The 24,944-nt window shown below is 49.7% G+C and overlaps 12 protein-coding genes across 12 annotated transcripts; 6 read left to right on the top strand and 6 right to left on the bottom strand.

Moving 5' to 3' along the window:
• Positions 1 to 199: 199 nt before the first annotated feature.
• N7481_010114 (uncharacterized protein) lies at positions 200 to 1,451 on the top strand (the record flags this gene model as incomplete). Its single annotated transcript, XM_057269333.1, has 2 exons — positions 200 to 1,259; positions 1,315 to 1,451. 2 exons carry the CDS (start codon positions 200 to 202, stop codon positions 1,449 to 1,451), a joined length of 1,197 nt encoding a protein of 398 aa, XP_057120010.1.
• A 244-nt stretch (positions 1,452 to 1,695) lies between these two features.
• Positions 1,696 to 3,716, bottom strand: N7481_010113 (uncharacterized protein; the record flags this gene model as incomplete). Its single annotated transcript, XM_057269332.1, has 3 exons — positions 1,696 to 2,904; positions 2,958 to 3,285; positions 3,382 to 3,716. The coding sequence occupies 3 exons, from the start codon at positions 3,714 to 3,716 to the stop codon at positions 1,696 to 1,698; spliced, it is 1,872 nt and encodes a 623-aa protein (XP_057120009.1).
• An 837-nt stretch (positions 3,717 to 4,553) lies between these two features.
• N7481_010112 (flavin-containing monooxygenase) lies at positions 4,554 to 6,173 on the top strand (the record flags this gene model as incomplete). Its single annotated transcript, XM_057269331.1, has 2 exons — positions 4,554 to 4,835; positions 4,896 to 6,173. The coding sequence occupies 2 exons, from the start codon at positions 4,554 to 4,556 to the stop codon at positions 6,171 to 6,173; spliced, it is 1,560 nt and encodes a 519-aa protein (XP_057120008.1).
• Positions 6,174 to 6,374: 201 nt separating this feature from the next.
• N7481_010111 (uncharacterized protein) lies at positions 6,375 to 7,203 on the bottom strand (the record flags this gene model as incomplete). Its single annotated transcript, XM_057269330.1, has 3 exons — positions 6,375 to 6,868; positions 6,914 to 7,069; positions 7,191 to 7,203. The coding sequence occupies 3 exons, from the start codon at positions 7,201 to 7,203 to the stop codon at positions 6,375 to 6,377; spliced, it is 663 nt and encodes a 220-aa protein (XP_057120007.1).
• Positions 7,204 to 7,834: 631 nt separating this feature from the next.
• Positions 7,835 to 8,980, bottom strand: lcp5 (small subunit rRNA maturation protein LCP5; the record flags this gene model as incomplete). Its single annotated transcript, XM_057269329.1, has 1 exon — positions 7,835 to 8,980. The coding sequence occupies one exon, from the start codon at positions 8,978 to 8,980 to the stop codon at positions 7,835 to 7,837; it is 1,146 nt and encodes a 381-aa protein (XP_057120006.1).
• Positions 8,981 to 9,404: 424 nt separating this feature from the next.
• On the top strand, positions 9,405 to 11,578 carry N7481_010109 (transmembrane 9 family protein; the record flags this gene model as incomplete). The annotated part of the gene is made up of 4 exons (XM_057269328.1): positions 9,405 to 10,509; positions 10,596 to 10,933; positions 11,012 to 11,447; positions 11,511 to 11,578. 4 exons carry the CDS (start codon positions 9,405 to 9,407, stop codon positions 11,576 to 11,578), a joined length of 1,947 nt encoding a protein of 648 aa, XP_057120005.1.
• A 668-nt stretch (positions 11,579 to 12,246) lies between these two features.
• On the top strand, positions 12,247 to 13,121 carry N7481_010108 (EF-hand domain-containing protein; the record flags this gene model as incomplete). Its single annotated transcript, XM_057269327.1, has 4 exons — positions 12,247 to 12,335; positions 12,398 to 12,483; positions 12,575 to 12,870; positions 12,942 to 13,121. 4 exons carry the CDS (start codon positions 12,247 to 12,249, stop codon positions 13,119 to 13,121), a joined length of 651 nt encoding a protein of 216 aa, XP_057120004.1.
• A 905-nt stretch (positions 13,122 to 14,026) lies between these two features.
• N7481_010107 (uncharacterized protein) lies at positions 14,027 to 15,115 on the top strand (the record flags this gene model as incomplete). The annotated part of the gene is made up of 1 exon (XM_057269326.1): positions 14,027 to 15,115. The coding sequence occupies one exon, from the start codon at positions 14,027 to 14,029 to the stop codon at positions 15,113 to 15,115; it is 1,089 nt and encodes a 362-aa protein (XP_057120003.1).
• Positions 15,116 to 15,519: 404 nt separating this feature from the next.
• On the top strand, positions 15,520 to 16,969 carry N7481_010106 (uncharacterized protein; the record flags this gene model as incomplete). The annotated part of the gene is made up of 3 exons (XM_057269325.1): positions 15,520 to 15,836; positions 15,910 to 16,255; positions 16,331 to 16,969. The coding sequence occupies 3 exons, from the start codon at positions 15,520 to 15,522 to the stop codon at positions 16,967 to 16,969; spliced, it is 1,302 nt and encodes a 433-aa protein (XP_057120002.1).
• Positions 16,970 to 17,817: 848 nt separating this feature from the next.
• Positions 17,818 to 18,301, bottom strand: N7481_010105 (uncharacterized protein; the record flags this gene model as incomplete). The annotated part of the gene is made up of 2 exons (XM_057269324.1): positions 17,818 to 18,093; positions 18,191 to 18,301. The coding sequence occupies 2 exons, from the start codon at positions 18,299 to 18,301 to the stop codon at positions 17,818 to 17,820; spliced, it is 387 nt and encodes a 128-aa protein (XP_057120001.1).
• Positions 18,302 to 20,215: 1,914 nt separating this feature from the next.
• On the bottom strand, positions 20,216 to 23,257 carry N7481_010104 (putative kinesin family protein (KinA); the record flags this gene model as incomplete). The annotated part of the gene is made up of 4 exons (XM_057269323.1): positions 20,216 to 20,459; positions 20,522 to 22,947; positions 23,014 to 23,194; positions 23,253 to 23,257. The coding sequence occupies 4 exons, from the start codon at positions 23,255 to 23,257 to the stop codon at positions 20,216 to 20,218; spliced, it is 2,856 nt and encodes a 951-aa protein (XP_057120000.1).
• A 748-nt stretch (positions 23,258 to 24,005) lies between these two features.
• On the bottom strand, positions 24,006 to 24,840 carry ubc2 (E2 ubiquitin-conjugating protein RAD6; the record flags this gene model as incomplete). Its single annotated transcript, XM_057269322.1, has 5 exons — positions 24,006 to 24,129; positions 24,233 to 24,457; positions 24,509 to 24,574; positions 24,634 to 24,698; positions 24,799 to 24,840. The coding sequence occupies 5 exons, from the start codon at positions 24,838 to 24,840 to the stop codon at positions 24,006 to 24,008; spliced, it is 522 nt and encodes a 173-aa protein (XP_057119999.1).
• Between the last annotated feature and the right edge of the window lie 104 nt (positions 24,841 to 24,944).

Here is a 24,944-nt window from a genome sequence, read left to right as displayed (position 1 = left end):
TGAAGCCGAGAAAACATCGGGAACAAAGATCGGGACTCGGGTTCCTATGTCCACTGGCAGCCATCATACAGATAATAGGAATTGAAGATCGGGACTTGATATACGATGAATATTAGGATATAATAAAATGAAAACCCGCTTCCCTCATCTCCACTCTGATCTGTTACAGTCCATCATCTTAAATCACCTACTAGCAACCATGACAAGTACTACTACTACAAAGAAACCATCCACCAATCTGGCCCTATGTGTCACCACGGAGGACTTTGAAGCTCCTGCAAGGGAGGTTCTCTCGAAGAAATCATGGGTCTATGTCTCCAGTAGTGCGGCCTCGGGTCTGTCACTGAAGGCGAATCTGGATGATTGGTCACGAATCAATTTCCGCCCACGCATCATGCGAAGTGTGAGCTCAATAAACACAAATCGGGCGATTCTGGGACAGACAAGTCAATTGCCCTTCTTCGTCTCCGCGATGGGCACTCTGGGAAACGCACATCCCGGTGCAGAGCCACTACTTGCCCGGGGCTCGACACGCAAAGGATTACATATGGTGGTGAGCACAGCAACAAGCAAACCACTCGAGGAAATCATGGATGCGCATCAAGAGGAGCAGAACCTTCTGAATAACCAAAGCCCTTCCAAGTTGGCATTTCAACTATATCTCCCTGTCGATCGGTCCAAGGCTCTATCTTTGATTCGACGTGTCAAAGCTGCGGGATACCAGAGTTTATGGATCACCGTAGACACATCCGTTCTGGGCAAGCGTACTGCCGACCGATATCTGCAAGCTCAAGAGGCCTTGGATCAAGGTGCGAAAGAACGAGAGGCTGCGGCAGAGAATGAGTTCAGCCCGGCTTTCGGAGGACGACCAGTGCCGGGCTATCTAGATCCAGGACTAAGCTGGGAGGATCTGGCGTGGATCAAGCAGGAATGGACCGGTCCAATTGTATTAAAGGGAATCCAGACTGTCGAGGATGTCAAGATTGCTGTGGAATACGGCGTCCAGGGAGTGCTGCTGAGCAATCATGGTGGACGCCAGATTCACTCGGCCCCGAGCGCCTTGATGACGCTATTGGAGATCCGAACTTACTACCCCGAGGCTCTGGACAAGTTGGAAGTCTTCCTAGACGGCGGACTTCGAGATGGAGCAGATGTGCTCAAGGCTTTGTGCTTGGGAGCGACGGCCGTCGGTGTTGGAAGGCCGTACTTTTATGCGATGGCGGCATACGGAATGGAGGGAATTGAGAAATGCACGGATGGTAAGATATGCCCTTGAATATGATTTGAATCATTGGAAACTAACCTGCTTTGCAGTCCTCGCCGAGGAAGTTGAAATCACCATGAAGATGCTTGGAGTTTCATCGCTCGACCAGCTTCGGCCAGAGATGGTCAACACAACTCGACTGCTGAACGATATGTGGCGGCCAGAGATCGTGCGACCCAGGCTTTGAGAGCTAAGAAAACTAGATTTTATTCTTGTTCCATATGTTAGAGAGCAGGGCTCTAGTAGCATGGCTGTTTTGAAAGTTTAGAAGCTAGACGATAGATGTCGATCATCAATTAATACACTCGAGAAACGCTATTTATTGTACATGAAAATGAGTTATAGGTATCTTCAAAAAAAAAAACCCCCCCAAAAAAACAATCATACACGCCAGGTTCATCGAAACCACGCCGAAAAGGTTCCTTTCGAGCTTATTGGGCTCCCACCGGCCGCGCCCCAGCCAAGTTGACCACTCGACCACCTCCTCCCAGCGCAGCAGCAGCGCCCAATCCGGTCGGTTCCCGGATCCGCACCCATCCAGGAACGTGGGAATCTTCCTTCTCGCGCGAAGAGATGGTATGCCAAACGTTGGGAAAACCAGTCGGGAGGGCACCGCGTACACGAGCACCGGGAATGGCAAATCGGGGATTGCGGTGGGTAAGATAGCCACGCAGGAGGCCTTGTGTCAATAATGACGCAAGGATAGACTCAATCTCCTGCATGAGCAGTGATGATTGATCTTCTTCATCCCCGTAGCCTGAATCGGCATATGGATCGAATTCACATCCTTCGTAATCCGTTTCGGGATTTCCGTCAATCAGATTCCCAGGAGTGTTATCTTGCCAGTTGCCTCCCTCATCGAAGTATCCATCTGATGCTAGATAGTCACCGTATTTTTCAAGAATTTCATGGTCGGTGTCCGGGGCCAGCACGGCATCTGGATCAGCAAGGCCGGAGTATTCAGGGTCTGTCGCGTGCGAAAGGGTCTGAGAACCATACTCGTGGGACTCTGCTCCGGTATGGCCGTTGACGTTCCCTTTCACGGTTTGTACGTTGTGTTGTTGTTGCAGCCAGCGGGTGGCATCAAGCAATTTTTGAAGATATAGGAATGGCGGGGGACCACGCTGCGCCTGCGCTTGCGGATCCCCAAGATATCCCCCATGTATGAATACCTTGCGGCAAAAGGAGCGCCATACGAGAATTTCGCATCTGTTACGCAGTGTGAGCAGGAGACCTTTGCGCGCGAACCACTGAGCACTCGGAGATTTGACTGCAAGGTGCTCGCGAAATGCCAAATAGTCTCCACGAATAATCAAGCGGCACAATGGGTCAAAGTTTTCCGCCAGGCCCCGAGCTTCCGGTCGTTGTAGAAGTTGTCGCGATGGAAACCGTCCCATAACGATGTTGCACGGAATCAGATATGTGAGGATCAAGTTTCGCTGGCTGAGTGCTTCACGATGGCATTGATCGTAGGCGGACTGTAAGGCGATTTGTGCGGGGTAGAAGAGGTTGTTGGAGAAAAGATAACGGCCGAGGTAGTAAAGATATGTGACACGCTGCGAGGCGGGAAAGTGAGCCAGTGGAGGAGACTGGGCACTGATACTGGAAAACATCTGCTCAGCATTGCGCAGTTTTCCACACTGTATTCGTGTTAGTTGTAAGAGCTATGACGTGTAAACAGACAGAGACAGACCTGGAAAAGTAGCTTCAGGCACAAGTTGGCCATCAAATATATCCCCTTCCTCTTGCCCTCAGGCTTCGCCTGTGGGCCTGGCGTGCCGCTACGGTCGGTCAGACATTTGATGAAAGCCTCGCGCACCACATTGGCCGACTTTTCCACGAGAGTAACTTTCTCAACACTTTCCTGATCATTTCCACCTTCCATCCGGAGGATATGGGCGATCAATTCGGGGCGCCGGTCCAATCCCATGGCTAATTTTGCCAATACCTTCGACAGGTACAAAACGGTGGGGAGAACGACAACTCCCATTTGACTATCACCAAGGGCGAGAACACATTGACTATATTCGGAGGGAGGCAGCAGTATCAGCGATGGAGTTCACGGGTTCATAGGATCATAGGATCATAGTATCATTCGGTTGTCCAGGATCTCTCACTTTAAGAGCGTCTTCAGTAGGTTGTAGGTCTCGAGTAGATTTTCGACATTCACATCACGCATGAAGGTGAAGTAAAGTCGCATAAATGTGGGAAAAGCCGACCATGATGAGCCACCCTTGGTCTTAGGGACCAAGACTTCGCAGCGCTGCTGAAGCACAGTGTCGCTCTGGGAACCAGGTGGGTATCGCTGGCGCAACTCTGTAATCATCTGCTGATAGATGTCTGAAAGGGGCGGCTCAATCTGGAGGAAGTCTTGAAGTTTAGCTCCATCACGTTTCTGAATCAGATCGGCCACGCTGCCGAGGAATTGGTCGAGAATGGGCGTGGCAGCCATGGTCGCGCAGAACTGCGGGGAGGATGGGAGGAGGATGGGAGGATGGGAGGTCGGAAGGAGGTCGAGCGATTTCCAAATAATCAGTTCAAATGTGAAGTGCAGATCATTTCGACACGATCAGATGAGGTCAGTACATCTTATGTCACGGTGTTATGTGGCCCCGATGTCTGAAGTTAGGAGAGTCGCGACTCCGAAGCTTCGAAGGTAACTTGGAAGGTCGATGGGACACGGCAGAATTCTGTCTAGGCCATTCACCGCCCGAAGTATACAGACGCTCAAGTGGTAAAGTTGAACTTGAATATAATTTCAGGGTATATTCTGGGGGAAATATACGTTCATTTACTAGGTAAACTGAATCAATGGATGTAGTACTATGTAGAAGAACAGGGGTTACTTAGTTTGCGGCTGTGCGTAGCCGGTGCCAGTGCTTTTAGAGAAGTGAATTGTAGTAGATGTACTACAGTAGTACTACAGCTGCAGATCAACAAATGCATGCAGCATGACATACATTGCCAACAGTGATAGTAATATAATATACACATATCTATAATGTCTCACAGTCCATTTATACCAGCTTCACCCATTTCGGTATCTATTGGTCACTGTATCCTGTATTCTCCCCTTCTCACATGCCATGACATCATGGCGTCAACCACAATCACATGAAATCAAACCACAAAAATCTCAAAACGTCTTAACTTGTTCCTTATTGCTTGCTCCACTGATCACGTCACGCCATTTGGTCCAAAATCCTAGGAATACAGGAGTACAAGAACGAGGACTGCCTTCTCGTTCTTCTTTCCTCTTTCTTTTCTATCTTTCTCCTTAAACGCCCCAATGGCGACGCAATCCTCCATCCCCGCCATTATACGGCACCCATTCGTCGAGACCTTTACCTGGTTCTATCTAATTCTTCAGGCAGTTCTGAGATACATTTTCTCCCCTGTTCCCCCTCCTCCAACGACAGGCGATAAAAAGGATGTGCCCAAAAGGAAGGTCGCTGTGATTGGCGCCGGTGTGACGGGAATCTCTTCGGCGGCCCATTGTGTTGGTCATGGCCTTGATGTGCAGATCTTTGAGTCTAGGCCTCAAGACCAGGGTCTTGGTGGAATCTGGAGTGTATGTTCCCTTTTCTACCAGATGGGACTCTACTAGCCCCAGAATATTAATTCGAAACAGAGAGTCAATTCCACCTCCGCACTTCAGGTGCACAGTCTGATGTACCGGTTCCATCCCTCCGTCCACTACGACAGTGCCTACCCAAGTCAGAAGCAGATCAAAGACCAGATTGTTCAACTCTGGAAGCGCTACGATCTCGAGAGGCGCACCGTGTTCGACACTCCTGTCACCTCCGTCAAAAAGACCAAGGATGGCCAGTGGATTATCAACAACAACGAAGAAGAGTACGGTCGCTTCGATGGAGTTCTCACTGCCATTGGTGTCTGCGGGGATCCGAAGATGCCAACGCTCCCCGACCAAGATAATTTCAAGGGCCAGATCTTTCACTCCTCCAAACTCGATGGGAAAGATGCCAAGGGCAAGAAGATTGTCATTGTTGGCAGCGGTGCCAGTGCCATTGAAGCTCTCGAGTTTGCCGTCAAGGCAGGCGCAAGTGAAATTGATGTTCTGTCCCGATCAGAGAAATGGATCATTCCTCGAAACATATTGGTGCAATCCTTGTTAGCGTTCAACATCTTCGGACAGGAGACATCGCTTTCCTGGATTCCCGAGTGGCTCCTACGAAAGTTCTTCTACCGGGACCTACAAGACATTGCCCCCACCGACGATGGAATCTTCACACAGACCCCGATGGCCAATTCAGAGCTCTTTAACCAGATCCGAGAGGGCAAAGCGCGCTGGCTGCGTGGTGATATTGTCTCTCTGGAGGAAGAGGGGATCCTTTTCAACCACCGCGCGAAGGGAGTTCCCAAAGGAGGACCTGGAAAAGAAGCTCTGGTTGAAGCGGACATTATCGTCATGGCTACTGGATTTAAGAGACCTTCTCTGACTTTCCTGCCCGATGAAGTCTTCGAAGAACCCTACGGACCACCCAACTGGTATCTGCAAGTCTTCCCGCCGAAGTACCCAGACGTCTGTGCCAATAACAGCACCTATGTCAATGCCATTGGCACTGTTGGAAACATGCACATTGGCATATACACTCGATTCCTGATCATGTTCTTGACTGATCCCCTGACGCGCCCTACGGAAGGATGGATGAAAACCTGGATTGATTTCACCCGGTTCATGAAGCGACTGGCACCGACGAATGCATTTGACTTCTTTACCTATTCAGAGCTGATCTATTGGTACTTCTTCGTGCTCCTCGTCAATCCGTTCCGGTGGAAGTGGGCCCTGTTTGTTTTCTTTGGCCTGGGTCGCTCGTTGCCCTTGATGGTCGTCGATCAAGAGAATTCGTTCCGCCAGGAGCTGCTCAAGCAACGGAAGCTGAATTAATGGCAGCAATTGAACACGACAACCTGACGAAGAATTTATTTGAGCGTGAAAATAGAATGTTATGTACTTGCTTGTTAGGAAGCTCAAGGATCGAAAATAGCATGGTGTGACATGGGAAACTTTCGAATAACTAAGAACTGAGTGGATATCGTAAAACCAGTAACAATGTACCTCATCTAAAGAACTAACTCCCACCCCAACTTAATGGTTTTTGATCTCCGGAATCTTGTTCTGAATACTATAGGCCAGGTTTCCTCCGTGCGCAAGCCGACTGGGCAAGTAACCCTTCTCCTCCAACCAGAGCATCGGCCACAAAATTGTGACACCCAGCAGGCAGAAGAATGTTGCAATCAGATGCCAGGTAAATACTATCCAGTTGCCAATATGCGGTACCACAAATTTGACAAACTCCGAAGTCTGGTAGAGATCTTCTTGTTTAGCGATGTAGTACAACGTGCAATCGCCATTTGTCGGGGCATTGGTATTTGGGGTATTGGTCTTCGAGGCATCCGTCGTGAGATCCAAAACAGTTGTCAATGTCACGGGTGCGACATGGAATGGAATGATCCAGATGGTGAAGATTTGAGACATGTGAATGTAGAGCTTGAGATTTTTCTCATCGAAAGCTGGAGGGCGGTCAGCGCTTTTCGGCCTTTCAATGAAGGAGAGAAGGAAGCAGGTAAAACTAGAGACAGCTATGCAAGATAGTTATGTCGAAGAGGAAGAGGAAAATCACGAACCAATCGAATGAATCTCCATCTCAATTCGAGGGGACATAATCTTGTACCATTGGAAGATCTTCAGCACCCACCACCTGCTCCCCTCGAAACTGGGAACACGGCAAAAGGGATGCACAAACGAAGCATCCCGAGTGAAGTATCGCTGGAGAGCTTTCTCTTGTAGAGAGAGGGGTTGATTGGGTTAGAAGACGAATGACCACCGGGATCTCTTCCACTATACACCCAAGTGTGATCAGCCAGGTGAGCCTAAAGCTCTATTCAGGAGAGACAAACTGACCTGGGTTCTCCATGATATAATGTTGATTCAAAGAGGTGAGAGGGTATAGTTCAAGTTTGAAGTTTCAAGGAAGTTGTAGTTGTAGTCGTATGTTGTTGGAAAGTCGGGAAGATCAAGTTGGGAGGTCCAATGACATCATACCAGTATTCCATTGGCATGTGAAAGTTACAGGTTTCAATAGTTCCATTGTGAATGTGACTGGACAAAACTACTACTAGTAGGACCTGTCTACTACTATTCTATATGGCAGACTTAAATTTCCAAGGTTATTCTAGATACAACATGATGTAAGCCTTGGTGTAGTCAATGTGGTAGGCAGGGAGTACTACTACCTACTACTGATATAAAGTGGTCAACACTGAGCAGATCATCAATCCTGAGAGAAGGCAGTGTGTAAATAGTACTAGGTAGGATGAACCGGTCGCATGGGATTGGTGAAGACGCATGTTATACAGTGCATTTGTATTGGTATTTGATGCGGTAAAAAGAACTTGAACTGAAATAGTATCAGTGTGAAAATGGATTTTTGAGAATGCCATGCCAACTCCGTTGATGAATGATCCTAGACTCGAAATCCGGTCCCAAAAATGAACAAGAAATATAATGATAATGTCGCAACTTGAAATGTCGCCATCTCACAAAATCTACCGCTTCCAGGTATCAATCTTCTTGCGGCGCTTGTCGAACATGTCACCCATGCCAGCACCGTCGCTGCGCTCGTTCACCTTTCTCTTACGGCTCTTGTCTAGCACAGCACCGCCATTCTTCGATCGCCGGGTAAGACGTTCGATACGGTCGGCACCCTCCGTGAGCCCCTTCCATTCATCTCCGCCAAAGGTAGAATCCTTGTGGCCGCCGCGTCGCTTCGCCAGATCCTTCTTGGTCTCCTTGGGCAGTCGGACAAAGTTGGACTCTTCGTATGTGGTTCGCTCGTTCTCGCGCTCGCGGTCCCGCTTGGACTTGGTCTGGCGACCACCGTCGATAATCGTACTTCCGATACTGGGTTCAGCCATAGGGGCGGACGACATCTCGGCGCTGACGAATTCGTCGATAACATTAGATCTCTTAGGTCGGCGGTCTTCACGTTCGCGGCGTTCGGTCTCTGTTTTGGGGAGTGCGGTGGGCATGATCCTCGGTGGCCGATAGATACCATCGTTGGGGGCGTCCTCGGCGTCCTGGGCAGTCCTGGTGGGCTTGGTCTGGTTTTGTAGGGCCTCAGCCTTGGCCTTGGCGAATGCACCAATGTTGGGGCGGAAAGCCATCTCATCCAAGTCTTCCTCGTCCTCGCTGTTATCACTTCCACTCTCGTCCTCCGAGCCTTCACTGTCCGAGCCCTTGGCCTTCTTGGCCTGCTTCGGCTTGTTTGACTTGACAGGGCGATCTGTGCGCTCCGCATCCTCTGCTGCCTTGATCACCTTATCCACCTGGTACTTCAATCGTCCCTCTAGTGGACGAACACCGCGATCCAAAAACACACGGAGTTCGACGAGCTTTTTCACTGCATCATCACTGAGGGAGTTGTCGGCAGCATCCGAGCTCTGTTTGGAAGAGCTTTGTCGCAATTGAAAAATGATCAGGAAAACGAGGTTGTGGAGGTAGGAGAGAAGGATCTCGCTTTTGGCGTCGAGGAGGGAGATGCCATCCTGCGGAGGTTCAATCGAAACGTCGGAGGGGGCATCCTTGTGGGCGACGGGCAGAGATGAGCCAGCGGTAGTTAAGCATGAGTTGAGATTCTCAAGAAGAGCAGATATATTCCGAGCGCGGGCTGGCGCATTCTCTGTGGAAGCCATAGTGGGTGTTCTGTTGGAGAGCGACAAACAGAGAACCGAGTAACTTTTCTTCTTCTTTGCATTCGGAGGAGATGGAAATAATTTTGAGATTGCAATTTTCCAATCTCTCCGCCTTCCTAAAGGAGACACCAGCTCCTCTTATCACCACGTGACTATTGTGTATTATCTCATCACGTGCCATCAGCCACTCGTCATGGGCAATCGCATCTCCAAATGAACTACTCTGTTCTTCTTGAACTACATCACTCTCAACCTCAACTCACTCTCACTCTCACCCACCCACACTCATACGCCCATGCGGGATATTCCTACCATTGCAATTGGAATGTTCTGATCGCGTTGCATGCTTAACGACTAATCTCACATTTCCATAATCAGGGAAAGGGAACAAACACATGAGGCTGAACTGAACCCCCCCCCCATCATGCGTTTCTCCGACCGAATTCCCCTCCTCGCATCGGCTCTCCTCGCGATACCCTCTCTATCATCCGCCTTTTATCTTCCCGGTGTTGCTCCCACCTCCTATGATAAGGATCAATCCGTACCGGTCTTTGTCAACAGCTTGACCCCCGGACTATCGCGCGATGACCAGCTTCATTCCGTGTTCTCATTCGAATACTACCACACGGCATTCCATTTCTGTCGCCCTCAAGATGGCTATAAGGATGTGAGAGAATCGCTTGGGAGCATTCTCTTTGGAGACCGCATCTATACCTCTCCACTCGAGGTCCATATGGCCAAAAATGAGACGTGTCAAGCGATGTGCGAGCAAGTGACATTCGAGGACCGAGATGCCAAATTTACCAACCGTCGTATTGCTCAGGGATACAACATCAATTGGCTCATTGACGGACTGCCAGCGGCCCAGCTGAACCTGGATGCCAACACTGGCACGGAATTCTACAACCCGGGATTCGCCCTGGGAAGTTTAGATGAAAATGGTGTCGCTTTGCTCAACAACCACTTTGACATTATCATCGATTATCACCGTGTCGGTTTCGGCGGCAAGGACAAATACCGCATCGTCGGAGTGCTCGTTCAGCCCGATAGCCGCAAGGATGCCCGTCCCGGGGCTGCCGAAGGGGAAGACGCAAACTGTGGCACTCGTGGGGAGCCGTTGACTCTCAGCGAGGATGGGGATACTACCGTTACTTGGACCTACAGCGTGATCTGGAGAGAATCGGGAACCGCCTGGGCCACCCGTTGGGACAAGTACCTGCATGTCTACGACCCGAAGATTCACTGGTTCTCGCTGATCAACTCTGCCGTCTTTGTCGTCTTCCTTGTTGGAATGGTGAGCATGATTCTGGTTCGTGCTCTCAAGAAGGATATTGCGCGCTACAATCGACTCGAGTACAGCCTGGACGATCTTAATGGCACCTCGGCCGCGGTCGAGGACGGTATCCAGGAAGATTCCGGATGGAAGTTGGTCCATGGCGATGTATTCCGTTGTCCCAAGTCTCCTCTGCTGTTGAGTGTACTTCTGGGCAATGGCGCTCAGCTCTTCATGATGACTGGTGTGACTGTTGGTAAGTGACTAACTGCTCATTAATTCTCATTACTACCGCTGCTTAAAAGATATATGCGCCTCTGGCTAACTCCAACTCTTCTGCAGTCTTTGCACTCTTGGGTCTTCTTTCCCCTGCCAACCGCGGTTTCCTGGCAACTGCCATTCTCTTGATCTCCGCCGTCTTCGGCGCAATTGGTGGATATGTTTCATCGCGTGTGTACAAGGCCTTTGGCGGCGAGGCATGGAAGCGCAACATTGTCATGACTCCGCTGCTGATCCCGGGATTCATCTTCGGCGTGTTCTTCCTCCTGAATTTGTTTGTTTGGGCTAAGGGCTCTAGTGGAGCTGTTCCTTTTGGCACGATGCTTGCGCTGCTTTTGATTTGGTTTGTGATCAGTGTCCCACTAAGTGTGGTTGGTAGTTGGATTGGATTCCGTCAAGCAGTATGTTTCATCCTATCTTTCTGTCCTTTTTATGTTCCTCTCACGGATGCTCATACTGATCTTTCTCTCCTTATCTAGCCCCTTGAAGGCCCGACCAAAACCAACCAAATTCCCCGTCAGGTGCCCATAATGTCCGGAAGCCTCCGCACGATTCCCTCTATTTTCCTGACGGGCATTCTTCCTTTCGGGGCCATCTTTGTTGAGTTGTATTTCATCATGACTTCACTCTGGACCAACAAGATTTACTACATGTTTGGCTTCCTGTTCCTGTGTTACGGGCTGATGATTATCACCTCCGCGGCCACGACGATCCTGCTGGTGTACTTCCTGCTCTGCGCGGAGAACTACCGGTGGCACTGGCGCGCGTTTGCCGGAGCCGGTATGACGGGAGGATATGTTTTCCTCAACGCACTCATCTTCTGGGCGACGCGGGTGAGCTTTGGTGGACTGACGGGTGCGGTGCTCTATGTGGGCTACTCGGCGCTGATTGGATTCGTCGTTTTCATTCTCACGGGTTTGTCTTCCCTCCTCTGGTCCTGAACTCATGCTAATTGTCTTTCTTTTCCCTTTGCATTAGGCTCGATTGGATTCTTTGCTAGCTGGGCATTTATCCACCGTATTTACGGATCGATCAAGGTGGATTAGTGGTGAATCTGGTGGTGCATCCAGGGGTCTGCGTACTTGATTATTTTCCGATCATTGGAGCGGAGTGTCTTGATAGCATGTTCATAGCAAGGATCTTCCTAAAAGGTTATTTTCAAATTTATTCTAGATGAGTAATGAGTAAAGAGTATACTCACTGTATACTCGCTGTACTGTAGTGTCCACCGCCAAGCCCGGCACCCCCGATGCCCCGACGTTCTGGACTTCCCCTTCCCTCGCCACTTCCACTTCCACTTCCACTCCGCTTTTCCCCTTGCAGCTCTCCCTACTTTGCCTACAACTTGAACTTCTCACAAGTCCGACTTCTTCCTGCTCTTCCTTGTGACGCTTGTCCCCCCACCGATCGCGTGCTTCGTCCCTTGCAATCCCGCCCCGCCACAACTCAGCCACACATTTCCCCCCGATTCCATTTCTACCCCGCGCGTCAACTTAGTTTCCTCCGGACCCGAACACGAAAAAAGTTACAAGGGGGAAACAAAAAACCCGAGGCAGTCTCCGATCCCCGAGCCAACGTGCATGCGCTACCAACTGTCTTGATCGATTTTAGTGACGGGTGTTTGATCATGGGCAAGTCGTAAGTCCTGCGACCCCCCTCCCATCTCCGACGCGCCGGAACCGCGGAACAATCGAACAATCTGGAACAATGCACAATGGATGATTTGTCCTGCTGGGCGCGGTTGGAACCTCCCACTGGACTTGGTGGTTGTCAGCGTGGAGCGGATGTTTTTCCACCTCCTTCGTCTATTGTCTATACTATGAATACATGACAGATGACAGTGCTAATTCTCTCCGATCTCTCAGGCAATCGAAGCTCTCGCCCACCCAGCTGGACGAGTTGCAAAGAGCAACCCATTTCGATAAGAAGGAGTTGCAGCAATGGTATAAAGGTAGGTCGTCACCGCATCTCTCCCTCCCTCCCTCCCTCTCTCTCTCTCTCTCTCCCTACTCCGACTAATGCCACTGCGTCATCATCATCAGGTTTCCTCAAGGACTGCCCTTCTGGCACGTTGACCAAGGAGGAGTTCCAGAAGATCTATCGACAATTCTTCCCGTTTGGAGATCCGTCGTCCTTTGCCAATTATGTGTTCCGGGTGTTCGACTCGGACAACAGTGGAATGATTGATTTCAAGGAGTTCATCTGCGCCCTGTCGGTGACGTCGCGGGGTAAGATGGAGGACAAGCTGGACTGGGCCTTCCAACTGTATGATATTGATGGGGATGGCAAGATCACTTACGACGAGATGCTGGCCATTGTCGAGGCGATCTACAAGATGGTGTGTCCGAGTCTCATTTATATATATACCCTGGAGCATAGAACCATCATGCTAACAATATACTCCTCTAGGTCGGCTCGATGGTCAAGCTGCCCGAGGACGAGGATACCCCTGAGAAGCGGGTGCGCAAGATCTTCCGAATGATGGACAAGGACGAGAATGGCAGTCTGGACCTTGAAGAGTTCAAGGAAGGGAGTAAACGGGACGAGACGATTGTCAGCGCACTGTCGCTGTATGATGGATTGGTATAGGAGGCAGCGATCTGGGAGTGTCTGGCGCAATTGTCATGAATTCGGTCTTTGCTCTGCATATTATTCATTATTCATTATTCATATTATTCAAGTTCCAATATCTATTGAATAGTATACTCTGTATCTATGTATCTCTATACTACTACTGTATGGATACTGGGGAACTCTCCTACTCTACTCAACTGTGTGCCAAATGGCCCCCACTCAACTCTTCCCTCTACTCTTCCACTCATCCACTCTTCACCTCTTCACCTCTTCCACTCTTCTTCTCTTCTACTCTTCTACTCTCCTCCCTTTCACTCCACCCCCTTCACTCAATTTAATACTCAATGCCGTGACCCAGTATGGTCCCAGCGCCTCGCCGCTGTCTGCGATGTGCCTCTTCTTCTCTCTCTCCCCAGGTGGGCCCCTCCTTTTCTCCTTCTAGCTACCTTGCTCTTCCTTGTATCCCACTATCCCCGCCACCCGTGTCATTTCTGCAGAGCCTCATCAGGTGGACCCTTCTGTCTACTCAACTCAACTCAACTCTACTCTAATCTGACTTGGCCCCAGTGTGATGGGAATTCCCCCTTGCTCGCAATGTCATGACGCCCAACTACCGTGTCGATTCCCCCGGTCGCAACACCAGCACCAGCAAACCCCACCCTTACCAGTTCGATCACGCTCCGCTCACTCCGCATCGACCTCGAGTAGCACTGGCAGTACGGATTCTCTCGTCTCTCGTCCCGGTCGGACAGATGCGCGCTATGTCGCCGTCCTTCCCCTGGACGATAGGGTGGCGCCCTCGCTAGTCGCGAAAACCGTCTCTGCGCAACAAACCCAGCTATATACCAACTTTGTGATGGCCGCATACCCCTGCTATTTCAAAGCCACGGAAACGAGAGTTCCCATCAATTGGGTCGAATATGTCGGTGGGAGGTGCACCATCAAGAACTCCCCCCTTTGACTGGGCCATCCGCAGCTTGACCACCATCTATACGGGCAGTCTCTACAAGGATCCCCGGTATCTGGACGCCAGTCGCGAATGCTACCACCGTTCCCTCCGCGGTCTCTCCAACCTCTTGAATCAGGTGGAGACCGCCAAATCGGACGAGGCGCTCTCCGCCGCCATTGCCCTGACCGTCTTTGAGATGCACGCCTGCACCACCCCAGATGGGTGGATCCACCATGCTGCCGGTATCCGGGCAATGATGCGACTTCGTGGGCCCCTGACGCACTTACAAGGATTCGGGTGTGCGCTGTACATCGCGATCCGAAACACTCTGGTGACCGCAGCGCTAGTCACCGGTGAGGCATGCTTCTTAGAGGACCCCGAATGGCAAGAACTGAACGAAATGATCGCCGCCGAAAATGCCAAGCAGCCCGATTCCTCCGTCTACACAGATATCACAGAGCGGGCCTTTCGCCAGGTGGTCAAACTGCCGGGGTTCGTGAAGCGCATGCGAGATCTACAGGATCTCCCGCAGAAACGAGAGCAGCCAGCCCTTCTCCGAGATGTTCTCGCCACGCGGGCAGCCTTGCGGGGAATTCATACCGAGTTCAGCATGTCGGTTTCCACCCTACGAGCGGGCCGGGAGCCTCAAACCGGCTTCATCGGACCCCTTCCCCATCTCTTCTTTGACGGATTCTCCACCCTATCCGTTCAAGGCATCCGCTCAGCTATACTAATGTCAAATTACCTTATAATCCTCCTTGACCCATCTCAACGGAGTGCGGCCGAGGCCGAGAACCGCTTGGTTTCGGATCGAATGGCCTCTGGCTCTGGCTCTGGCTCTAGCTCTGATAGCAGTCGTGGGATCTGCGCAAGCTTCAAGAACAACTCGCCTCCTCTGACGCCCCCAGGCTCCCCAGACTCCACGGGCCAATCACGACTGATGATCGAGTCGCAAGTCACTCCAGAAACGCGCCAATCCCCTACTACCGACTGGATGGATCGAATCGCAACCACTATGGGGCTGGCGGGAGTACGGATTAGTTTAGTCGATGATGGCTAGACGATTCATGGCATGCTCGAGAGAACTCTTTTCTTTCTTTCTCAAATATGTCCGTTGAACCGTTGTGTTAAAATGGGAAGATATCCGGGCGGTACTATTAGTAACAACCAAAATATATTTGATAATCTGTCTGCCACAACAAAGACGTCCACTAGTAGTAAATCCAAATCCAAATCCAAATCCAAATTCCTTTCAAGCACTGTAGGTTGATCAACTTGAATGTTTGTCCCCGTTGTGAACAAAGAAAAATCAATTTGAAAGGACAACCAACAAAGGGGTCTTTCAAAGAAGGAACTCTCCTTTTCACGTCCTCATAATATGTCTAATAACATCTTTCAGCAAGCCATTTTCTTATTTTCCCAACCTTAGACACATTGAAAGCGCCGGAGGTTTTGAATTTGGAGATGGCTGATACAAAACCTCTACCACTCTGTCGCCATCTTGCCGCAGCAGGCTTATGGCGATACCCTTCGCTATGGAGCAACACAGAACTGAGGAGACTCGGGTGTCAGATTCAAAATATCGATCCAGACTATGCGGAACACAACAAGGATCATAACTGGGTGGGTAACGCACCTTGTTCCCGACTGGCGGCGTCGAGACGGCCCAGTCTGGCGGAGATGTTCGCCATCCACCCCCATCATCCCACACGATTGGAATGTCTGACGGATATCCTGGCCTGGGGTCCTTCATGGGAAAAGGGCCCCTTTCCAAATTTGCGGTACAGATCCCATCCGCTAAGAGATTCATCACCCCATTGGGAAACACCTTCGACGAACTAACTCTACTCACAGCGAAGGGCGTCCTTTTTTCTTTCAAAATGTCAAGATCCGTCGAGACTCGGCTGATACCCCGGTGGATTACAAGATATTCAGTCACCGCAAGCACATCAAAGCACACCTAGCAGAGGATCCACCCCGGGCTATAGGCTATCTGAACTACGTGGAGCTGTGGAAATTTCGAGGTCTTCAATATCAATCGCGCCGCCGTCGCTCGGTAGACAAAGTCTTGGACAAAGATTCTGGTCCATATACGCCGCTGAGCTGGAGGAAAGATCCATTTTTGTTCTTCATATTATTGGGAATCGCTCAAACCCACCGCCTCCAGTACAATGGTGCATCGTCCAATGAGACTCTAACCGTATGTCGTGTCTCGCATCTTTCCCTGAAGTCCCCAGTGGCATGGGTCGGAATAGTTCTCACTGATTCAATTTAGCCACGTCTACTGGTACACAACTGGCTCAATGATCCAAACCACATATACCTCTATGAGGTAAGATTAGATACAGCTCTCATCGACGCCTTGATACATCCGGGCAAAACCATCACGGCATTCAAACGATTCAATATTGTTTGGAAACGAATATCCCTTAGGCCGTATGAATCTTTTCCTCGTCGACTTCAAAGTATTCTTTTAAGTGGCTCAATAGGAGCTCGCTTTTTGGACACAATAGAGGGGGGTATCCAACAACCTCCGATTCCGGACCCTACAGAAACCACCATCAAGAGCACTCGGAAACGATGGGAACCAGACACGCCCCAACCTCGTACTAGCCAAACAAAACGAAAGAGGAAATCCACCGAAGATGCCGAAACTTCTGAGGATGACGAGAGTTGGAAAGGGAAACGCAGACGACCTCGAGGTACCGTGGAAAGACCCGTCCCTTACCAAACAAGATTCAAAGCGAAATTCCAAAAGGGGATATCGGCTGCGGACAGCGAAGATAGTAGCGAGGAAACACCAGAAATCAAAGACCCTGTCTCAGCACGCACACGGTCAATCATGTCCAAATCTCAAACCAATTCCACAAAGGATAAATTAAGATCCAAGAAGAAGAAAAAGAAGAAGGAATAACTTGACAAAAATACCAATCAACAACTTCATTCCTTCAATATAATATCACTCCGTAGCTCCCATATCAAGAAGAAACTGCTCTCTCTCCGGTTTAATACTCCGATTAAGCTTCAACAGCGACTGTCCACTATCTTCACAAGCATTAACATCAGCCCTCTCGCCAGAAGCAAAGCAACCGCTTCCATATGTCCATTTACACTTAAATTGGCCGGAAAGAAGCCGTCATTCAGAATATCGGGAAGGGGGAAAACAGAGAAGATCAAACCTTAAGGTTCCGTGATAGGTTCTTTCTCTTTTAAAGGAGAATCAAAATTAAAAATAGCAGAGCTAATACTTTTACTTAGATTGCGTAAGTCTTCTGAAGAATGACTGAAAAAATGCCTTGTGTTAAAAAAATGTAAGAAATATAAGAAATATAACATCTTAAAACCCATCTGGCATCCAAGTCGCCGAGTGCTTTTCCAAATGGTCCGATAGATTACACCAAAACAATCAGTAGCTTACACATTGTATCTTTACTGACATATTTATGGTGAGTCTAGTGGAGTATCACACCTAGAGAAAACTGTCCTCTAGGAGAACCAGTATGGTGGATATTCAAAAATAGAGACCCTTTTCTACCAACATTTCCGTCTCCAGAACTCGGGGGTGATTTAACCTAGTGCCTTAGACAGACACATATGCGCATATCTCCTATATATAATATGAGCGAACTTTCCTTTGACTACAGGTGTGAAAAATGGAAAAGTATCGGGCAGAAGTCAAAACGGTAACGACAGTGGTTCAATTCAACACATTTAGAAGTCATCAGACTTCAGTAAAAAGCAAACGATCTATCGTAAAGCTTATTAATTTGGGGTAAAGCCTCTAACATGGATACTCTGGCATCCCTTTTGAGAACTGCCAAATCCGGTCTGACAGTTACGGCTGTTCGCAGAGCGAGCGTCGGCTAGATAGAAATCGCCGCTGGCAATAGCAAACGATTTGGCATCCGTAAAATCACCTGCGGTGCAATCAAAAGGGCCACTAACCCCACCATTCGTGAACTTTTTACACGTAGCCCAGCTTGGGGGCTTAGCGCCCAGCCATTGGCAATGGCCGCCTGAACTGCCAGTATAGGTGACCTGTATTTTGAATCATGAGACTCCATGTTAGCCCTGAAGCAAAGAATTTGTTGAAATCTCCGAGGGGAATAGGAAGGTAATTTATGGGAATTCGTACGTAGTCGCCATTGTCTTGACCACAACTCGAGTCGGTGTAAAACGAGATGTCCCACGCGAGCGCAGAAGTGCAGAGTGCAAGTGTAGCACCGATTGTGGCGGAGAGACGCATTTTCAGGTAATATTGAATGAAAAAGAGTTTTGTGTAGGAAAATATCGAGGGAACCGAACAGCGGTGGTTTGGTTCTGGTTTTTAGAGTGGAATATTGGCAACTTGAATGGTTGTACAAACTTCAATTTCTAGCCGGGCAAGACTGGGTACTTATGAGTTCGTGCAATTTCAAGGCTTCCTCGCAAAGCTACAAACTTCCTATCGAAATATTTAGCATATCTGCCTTGCCATCAACAAGAACGTACCCAAAATGGAAGGTTTCTGCGAATCAATGATCCTATCCAGGATTGCCTGTGGTTGGACTGCATTGACTCTCATAAAATTCGGACCTTCAACAATGCTATGCATAGCAATTGCTGTATAAATCTCGCACACAGTCTTGCCATTTGCCTTATTGCAAAGGGGATTGATTTTCGAAATTGGGGGCCACACGGACTGACGTATGAATGGTTCTCTGGTGCCAGGAGTATATGTGACCTCCACAGGTGAAAGTGGGTACCACGACAGTTGATAAACCTAAATAGAAAATGCCTATTTTTGAGTATTGTAAGAGGTGTTAATAAAGTCCTTGGCAAAATAACCTGGTTAGGAAGTATTGCACGATCTTAGGCCCCACCCTATTATAGAATAAACCAGACTTTCATGCAAGCTGCAATACCATTACGAAGTGACAACTAGCGGCCTATCGTGGTCGTGAAAGATAGTAACAAGCATCATAATTTTGGACCTCGGAGTTTCACTTCTCAACAATTGAGATGGCGAACCGACCTCTCCACGGTCACATTCACACTCACAAGCTGTTTCCAAGATCAATGGTAAGTAAATGCCCGGTTTGTTGTGGAAGCACAGAAAATGACGTGGTTTGAGAAAGAATGTGGGTCTTGTTTATGGGGCTCAGAATGTGATTGATTGTGCTTCAGATTTGTTGCATAGCATGATCTCCTCATGAAAATGATAATATGCAGCAGACTTGAAAATTCAAATTTCTAGTTTGCTGGCGATGAGGATGATTATTTCCTGTGGGAAGGATAGTAACTGCATTGGGTTCAAACTTGTGTGGTGAAATGCAAACCTTGGAATATATGAAGGGATTTAAAGATGGAGCATTGGAAAGACAAGTTTGTTATACTAATTACTAGTGGCAGTCTAGCACGAGGCGTACTCCAGGGCTGCTAACTACGTAGTAGAATCAGGCAGCAACGGGTCAATGAAGTGAAGTGTTCAAGCTTTGATCTACAGACAGGTGGCCTGAAGGCTACTACTAACTAGCAGTAGTAATAATTGTACTTGGTTGGGCATATTCTTTTAGGAAGAGTACTACTTAACTATACCATTCTAAATACTTATGACGCGTCTTAAACGGCATTCGACGACTTAAGTTGTAGGCATGGGAATCAACTGGTGACTAAACAACGAAATGTGGAACTGTCGCAGTATATAGTAAACATAACACCATCGTCTCGACGCAGTCGAACTGATCATACCAAGCCATCTTCATCGTAGGCTACATACCAATTCCGCTGCATTCTATCTGAGTTTGATGTACAAAGGGTATCGGGAAGATCCAGATCCATGGATCTCCAGTCCCCGACAGGCAAGCAGGGCGCGGTCTAATGTACTGAAATAGGACAAAAAAAAGGAAACGAAGAAAAGAGCAACGTCAGCAAGGACGAGGGGAATGAACCAGGCTCGCCTGTCCCGGGCAAAGCAAAGAAACGAAAACAAATAGATGAGACTCGTGGAGGGCGTTAGGTGAGAGCAGAGTAGAGCAAGATCAGGTCAGGTCAGCCAAAGGCCAGCGACAAAAGGACAAATTGAAAGATATCCGGGGTGAACGGGATGCAGTCATCAAGTTTCAAGAGTAGCATCGCGAAGGACGAGCACTCTTCTGAGGGCGTGACTAGACCATCGCGATCACTTGCGGTCCTGGCCGAAGAACCAGCTCGTGCGCTTGCCAGTCGTCTCCTGCGACTGAACACCCGCGACGTTCGCATTGGGCGGCGGCCCATCTGAGCCGCCGCCCCCGCGCAACGGCTTCGCAATGCGAGATCCTCCAAAGCTGAAACTCCCACTGCCGTCCATTGTGGGCAGGCCGCGGGTGGAACCTTGCTTGGCAGCCTCCAGGCGCTCTTTCACGGCGGTAAGCTGAGCCTCGAATCTGTGAATAGAGTAAGTATTTGAGACCAAATGATCATAAGAGTTTTGCTGGAAAGAACATACCGGTGGTTGGCTTGGGTCAACTTCTCTTGGCTCTCCTGGAGCAAGCTCTCGAGGCTGGCAATACGCTCGTTTCGTGCAATCAACTTGCGCTCTGCAATGGCGACCTCCTTCTTCAAGCTACTATTCTGCTCAACCAATTGCCGTTGAACGTGAGTGAGCTGCTCGAGGTTGCGCTCAAGGAATGCCATTTTCTTCTGTTGGGCGCGGTTGTTCGATGAGCGGAGTACGTTGTTATATTGTTCCCGCGCGTCATCCAGCGAGATTTCGAGCTCAACGACTCGCTCGCAACGATTTTGCAAGTCCCGCATCAGCGACTTCTTCATGGCATCAAACTCGGAAATCTGCTGCTGAAGTGTCTTGCTAGCAGTGCCATTGGTCGAGGTGCGTGATTCAGTGTCAACGAGGTTCTGTCGCAGCTTGTTCATTTCCTCGTCCTTGCGGGAAATTTCAGCTCGAAGTTCGTCGACGGCGGCGGCTTCGATATCTTTTCGGCTGATGAAGGACTTCTCGAGTCTTTCGCGGATCTCTTCCACATCTCCATCGCCGAGGTTACGAGATAGAAGATCCTCGTAGTCCCTCTGGACGTCCTCCAGCTTCTGCTCTAGCTCCGTTCGGCGACTGTCCTGCAGATCGCCAAACTCGCCTCGGTCGTTCATCGTCAGCTCTGCCTGGCGAATGAATCCTTGGGTCTCTAGCAAGCTAGTCCGAAGCTCGAGAACGTCGTCAGGTGCAATAGTCTCGCCTGCTGCGCTGACCTCGTACAAGGCGTCCACGCGCGAAATCAGGCCCTGCAGCTTACGCTCGTTCGTCGAGAAGACATCATCACCCAAGTCGAAGCCAGCCATCATCTTCGCCATCTTCTCTGCCTTCTTCTTCTCCTTCTCATCCATTGCGGCCGTGGTTTCCTTCGCCTTCATACGGACGTCGAGTAGCTGCTGCTTGACCTCATCCAGCTCACCGGTCAACTCGGAGTTGGCCTCTCTCAGGCCATCCATGGTGATGGCAGCCTCCTTGCCCTCGTAGGACACCTTCTCAAGCTGCATACGCAGCTCGTTGACTTCGGTGGTCAGGCGATCATTATCCTTTCCAGATCGTCCGGCACCCTCCCTGATTGACTTCAGCTCCTCTCGAGCTTCGCGGAGACTGCGTTCGACATTCACGATATGCGTTTCCCTCTCGGCGATTTGATCTTGGAATTCATTTTCACGGCGAAGGAATTCCTCCCGCTCGTCCTTCTCCAGCACCAGGCTGGGCGTGCTGGAGCGGTCTCCAAGTCGGGAATCGGGTCGTGGAGTTTCCGCGCGTGCAGTTTCTTGAAGACGAGATGGCGTTCCGGGTCGAGGGGCACGAGCCTCCGCTTTGGTCGCGCTGACGATCTCGTTGCCGCGCGCAGGTGTCCATTGATCTTTGGGGACGTTGTCACCATTGCGCCACGTTGAGACCTCATTTTCCAGGGCCGAGATATAGGTTTCGAAATTGGTGACTTGAGTCTGGGCTTTCCGTAGGAGGAGTTTCATTTCGGCCGGGCTCAGCTCGGCGTTGACCTTCGCCTTGTTCTTAATTGCCTTGGCGCGTGAACCGAAACGCAGGGTGGATACGGTTTCGGCATCGTTGTAGCTGCTAGGCGAACAATTGATGATCAGCGTCGTTCGAGAGTTACCTCCAAGCGACTCCTGCAGAATTCGAGTGAGCTTGGAGTCACGGTACGGGATGTGAGTCGATTTGCCATCCGTGAGCGCGTTGATGACCATTCCCAGGGCACTCAAACTTTTGTTAATCTTTTTAGCTTCCTCCAGAGTTTGACCGCTAGCTCCTGTCTTTCCAACCTTCTCACTACCAGCCAGATCGACCAGGAACAACTGACCACTCTTGGCGGACCCAGTTTCAACGTTCTTCTGGCTGACAGTGATGACGAAGATGGAGTGCGAACGAGAAGACTCTTGATTCATGTTGGTCGCGGCCACAGCTCGCGAATTTCCACCACGGCGCATCACCTCGTAGACCTCCTGCACACTCGACACATATACCTCCAGCAATCCCTTGACGTAAACCCCGCGGTTCTTTTCCTCGTGGACGGGAAGATTGTCGTTTTGCGGCACGAGGAGATCACGAATCCGCTCCATGTAAATTTCCATATAACTGACCCGCACGGTATATTCAATGTTGCTCGGACTCGTCAAGATGCTGGCGAAGACCTGCTCGACAATTCGGGGAATGACACCCTTTCCCACATCGTCGTCAATGTCGGATCCCATCATCGTATATGACTTTCCCGCACCGGTCTGACCATACGCAAACACCGTTCCATTGTAACCGTTCAATATATCGTCAACCGTAGGTCGGACCGAGAAGTCGAAGATGTCTCTTTGAGCCGAGTCCATGGGGAACACCCGATCAAAGGTGAAGTCACCCGAACCCTCTTGGGACTACACCGCAACCCGTGTCAGTGTTTCAAGATATCAAGAGGGCCAGAATGCTCTCCATTGACTCACCGTGATCATACATGATTCCTCGCCTTCGAAATGAACGATCGGTTGACCTCCGGAGGCTAACTCGACCTTGTTTTGAGGTCGGAATCGGGCGATGACTAGACGCGTTGGGGGGGTTAGCCGTCTTCGCTCCACCACATCTTCCACATTGTGCGTACCCTTAATGGTGTTGGACCCCGCAGACCTAGAGATCGAGTCAGAGACATTTCATTTTCGATGTGTTGCTGTGGGAGTCAACTCACGCCATATTTACGGTTCAGCGATGATCACCTCTCGCGCGAACAAACCCAAAAAAAACACAACCCCAAGGAGGGGCAGACAAATCCTGGGGGTCGAGAAGTAGAGGAATAGGGGTGGTCTGTATGAGTGTGTGTGTGACCTCCACGAGAACTGCACCCACGTAGTACACCCAGTAGAAAACAGGGTAGGAAAAGAAAAGAAAAAGAAAAAGAAGCAAACAAAGGGCCCTGGTGAAGAGGGAGGGGGGAGGAAGAGAAGAAGAAGAAGATCGAAGTGGATTTCCAATGTTGACGGGTCGCCCGTTTGGGAGTTTCTCTTGGCCGACCGCTTCCTCCGCTTCCTCCGCGTCTGCAGGGAATCTGCAGAGTACATCCCACTCAACTTTAATTCATGGCATTTACCTTTATATTTTTTATTGTATTTACAAGGGCTACCAATCAGTCATCAAATGTCCAAAGGCTAATGCAAATAAGCTATGGGGGTAAAATAAGGTAAATCACAGAAACCAGAAAGGGACACCACATTAGAAGAACCATAATGCACATGAAAAAGTCGTCCAGGACAGAAATGAAATGAAATGAAAACACAAGAGAAGAGAATGTAAACCAGGCGCCCAAACCCCACGCTGTGCAGATCAAATAGCCGATTCCGGTGCCAACTCTTTCCTCCACCCCAGCGTGCTTGTCCAAAGCAGCAAACAAGGCGAAGAGAAAGACAAACTGAGCTCCAGGTCATGCCTTGATAGTTTTTTTTTTCTAGTCCTCCCAGCTCTTCTCCACGGTTTCGCGGACGCGTTTGATGTATTCCTTGCGGTTATCCTTGTACAGGTTCGATGCTTCGACGTTCGCCGGCGAGGAGGTGTTGGGATCATTGAGCAGACTGGAATTGAAGAAGAAAGAAGTCAGTATGATGAAGGCAAGGGAAGGGAGAGGAAAAGATAACTCGATGGGCGCAAAGAGTAAGCCTATAAGCTAAACCATACCTTTGAATACTCGTCAAGATGGCCGCCACATCGTAGGTGGGGCTCCATCGGTTCTGAAGAATGTCGAGACAGAGCTCACCGGTTCCGTAGACATTGGGATGGAACATCTGACTGATAAATTTGACGCCAGGAGGCTTGTTGGGGTATTGTTCCTCAAAGTTCATCACGAGGCGAAAAGTTCCATCCTCAAAGGGTGTATCGGCCGGACCAATGATGACGGCATTCCTATGGATGCGTTAGGAAAGGAACCCCAGGCTGAAATATACCTTTACATACCATGTCATCACATTATCGGCAACAGGGGAGGCAGAGACACCAGCAGGGGGGGTCGGTTTGCATACGCTAAAGTCACAAAAACCAAATGATTAGCGGGAGGGGCAAAATGACCGATAACGGGGGACCCTGGGGCAAAAGAAGGGCGAGGGGGTCTCCGGAAAAATGAGGAAATCAATCCCTTCTCACACAGCTGCTTATCGAAAGTAAAAAAACAGTATCTGCAATGAGGTGGGTGACCAATCTCGCAATTTCCCCGTAGACGCCCCCGGCAGTATATGACATCGACATACCTTGAAGTCCCGCATGAGACGGCGGCGGGCAGAGGTCGACATGATGATAAATCTGTGAGCGGGAGGAGCTGGTAAAGATCAATGAGAAAGTTCTGCAACAATTTCAGAAGCAGAAGATCTAGGTGTGACGGTCGAGCACGCCAGAT

This window comes from Penicillium waksmanii (genome assembly GCF_028829765.1).
Source record: "Penicillium waksmanii strain IBT 27052 chromosome Unknown utg000008l:1.0-5622682.0:1.0-5626561.0, whole genome shotgun sequence".
Classification (NCBI taxonomy): Eukaryota; Fungi; Ascomycota; class Eurotiomycetes; order Eurotiales; family Aspergillaceae; genus Penicillium; species Penicillium waksmanii.
This window is presented reverse-complemented; position numbering and strand designations above follow the sequence as displayed.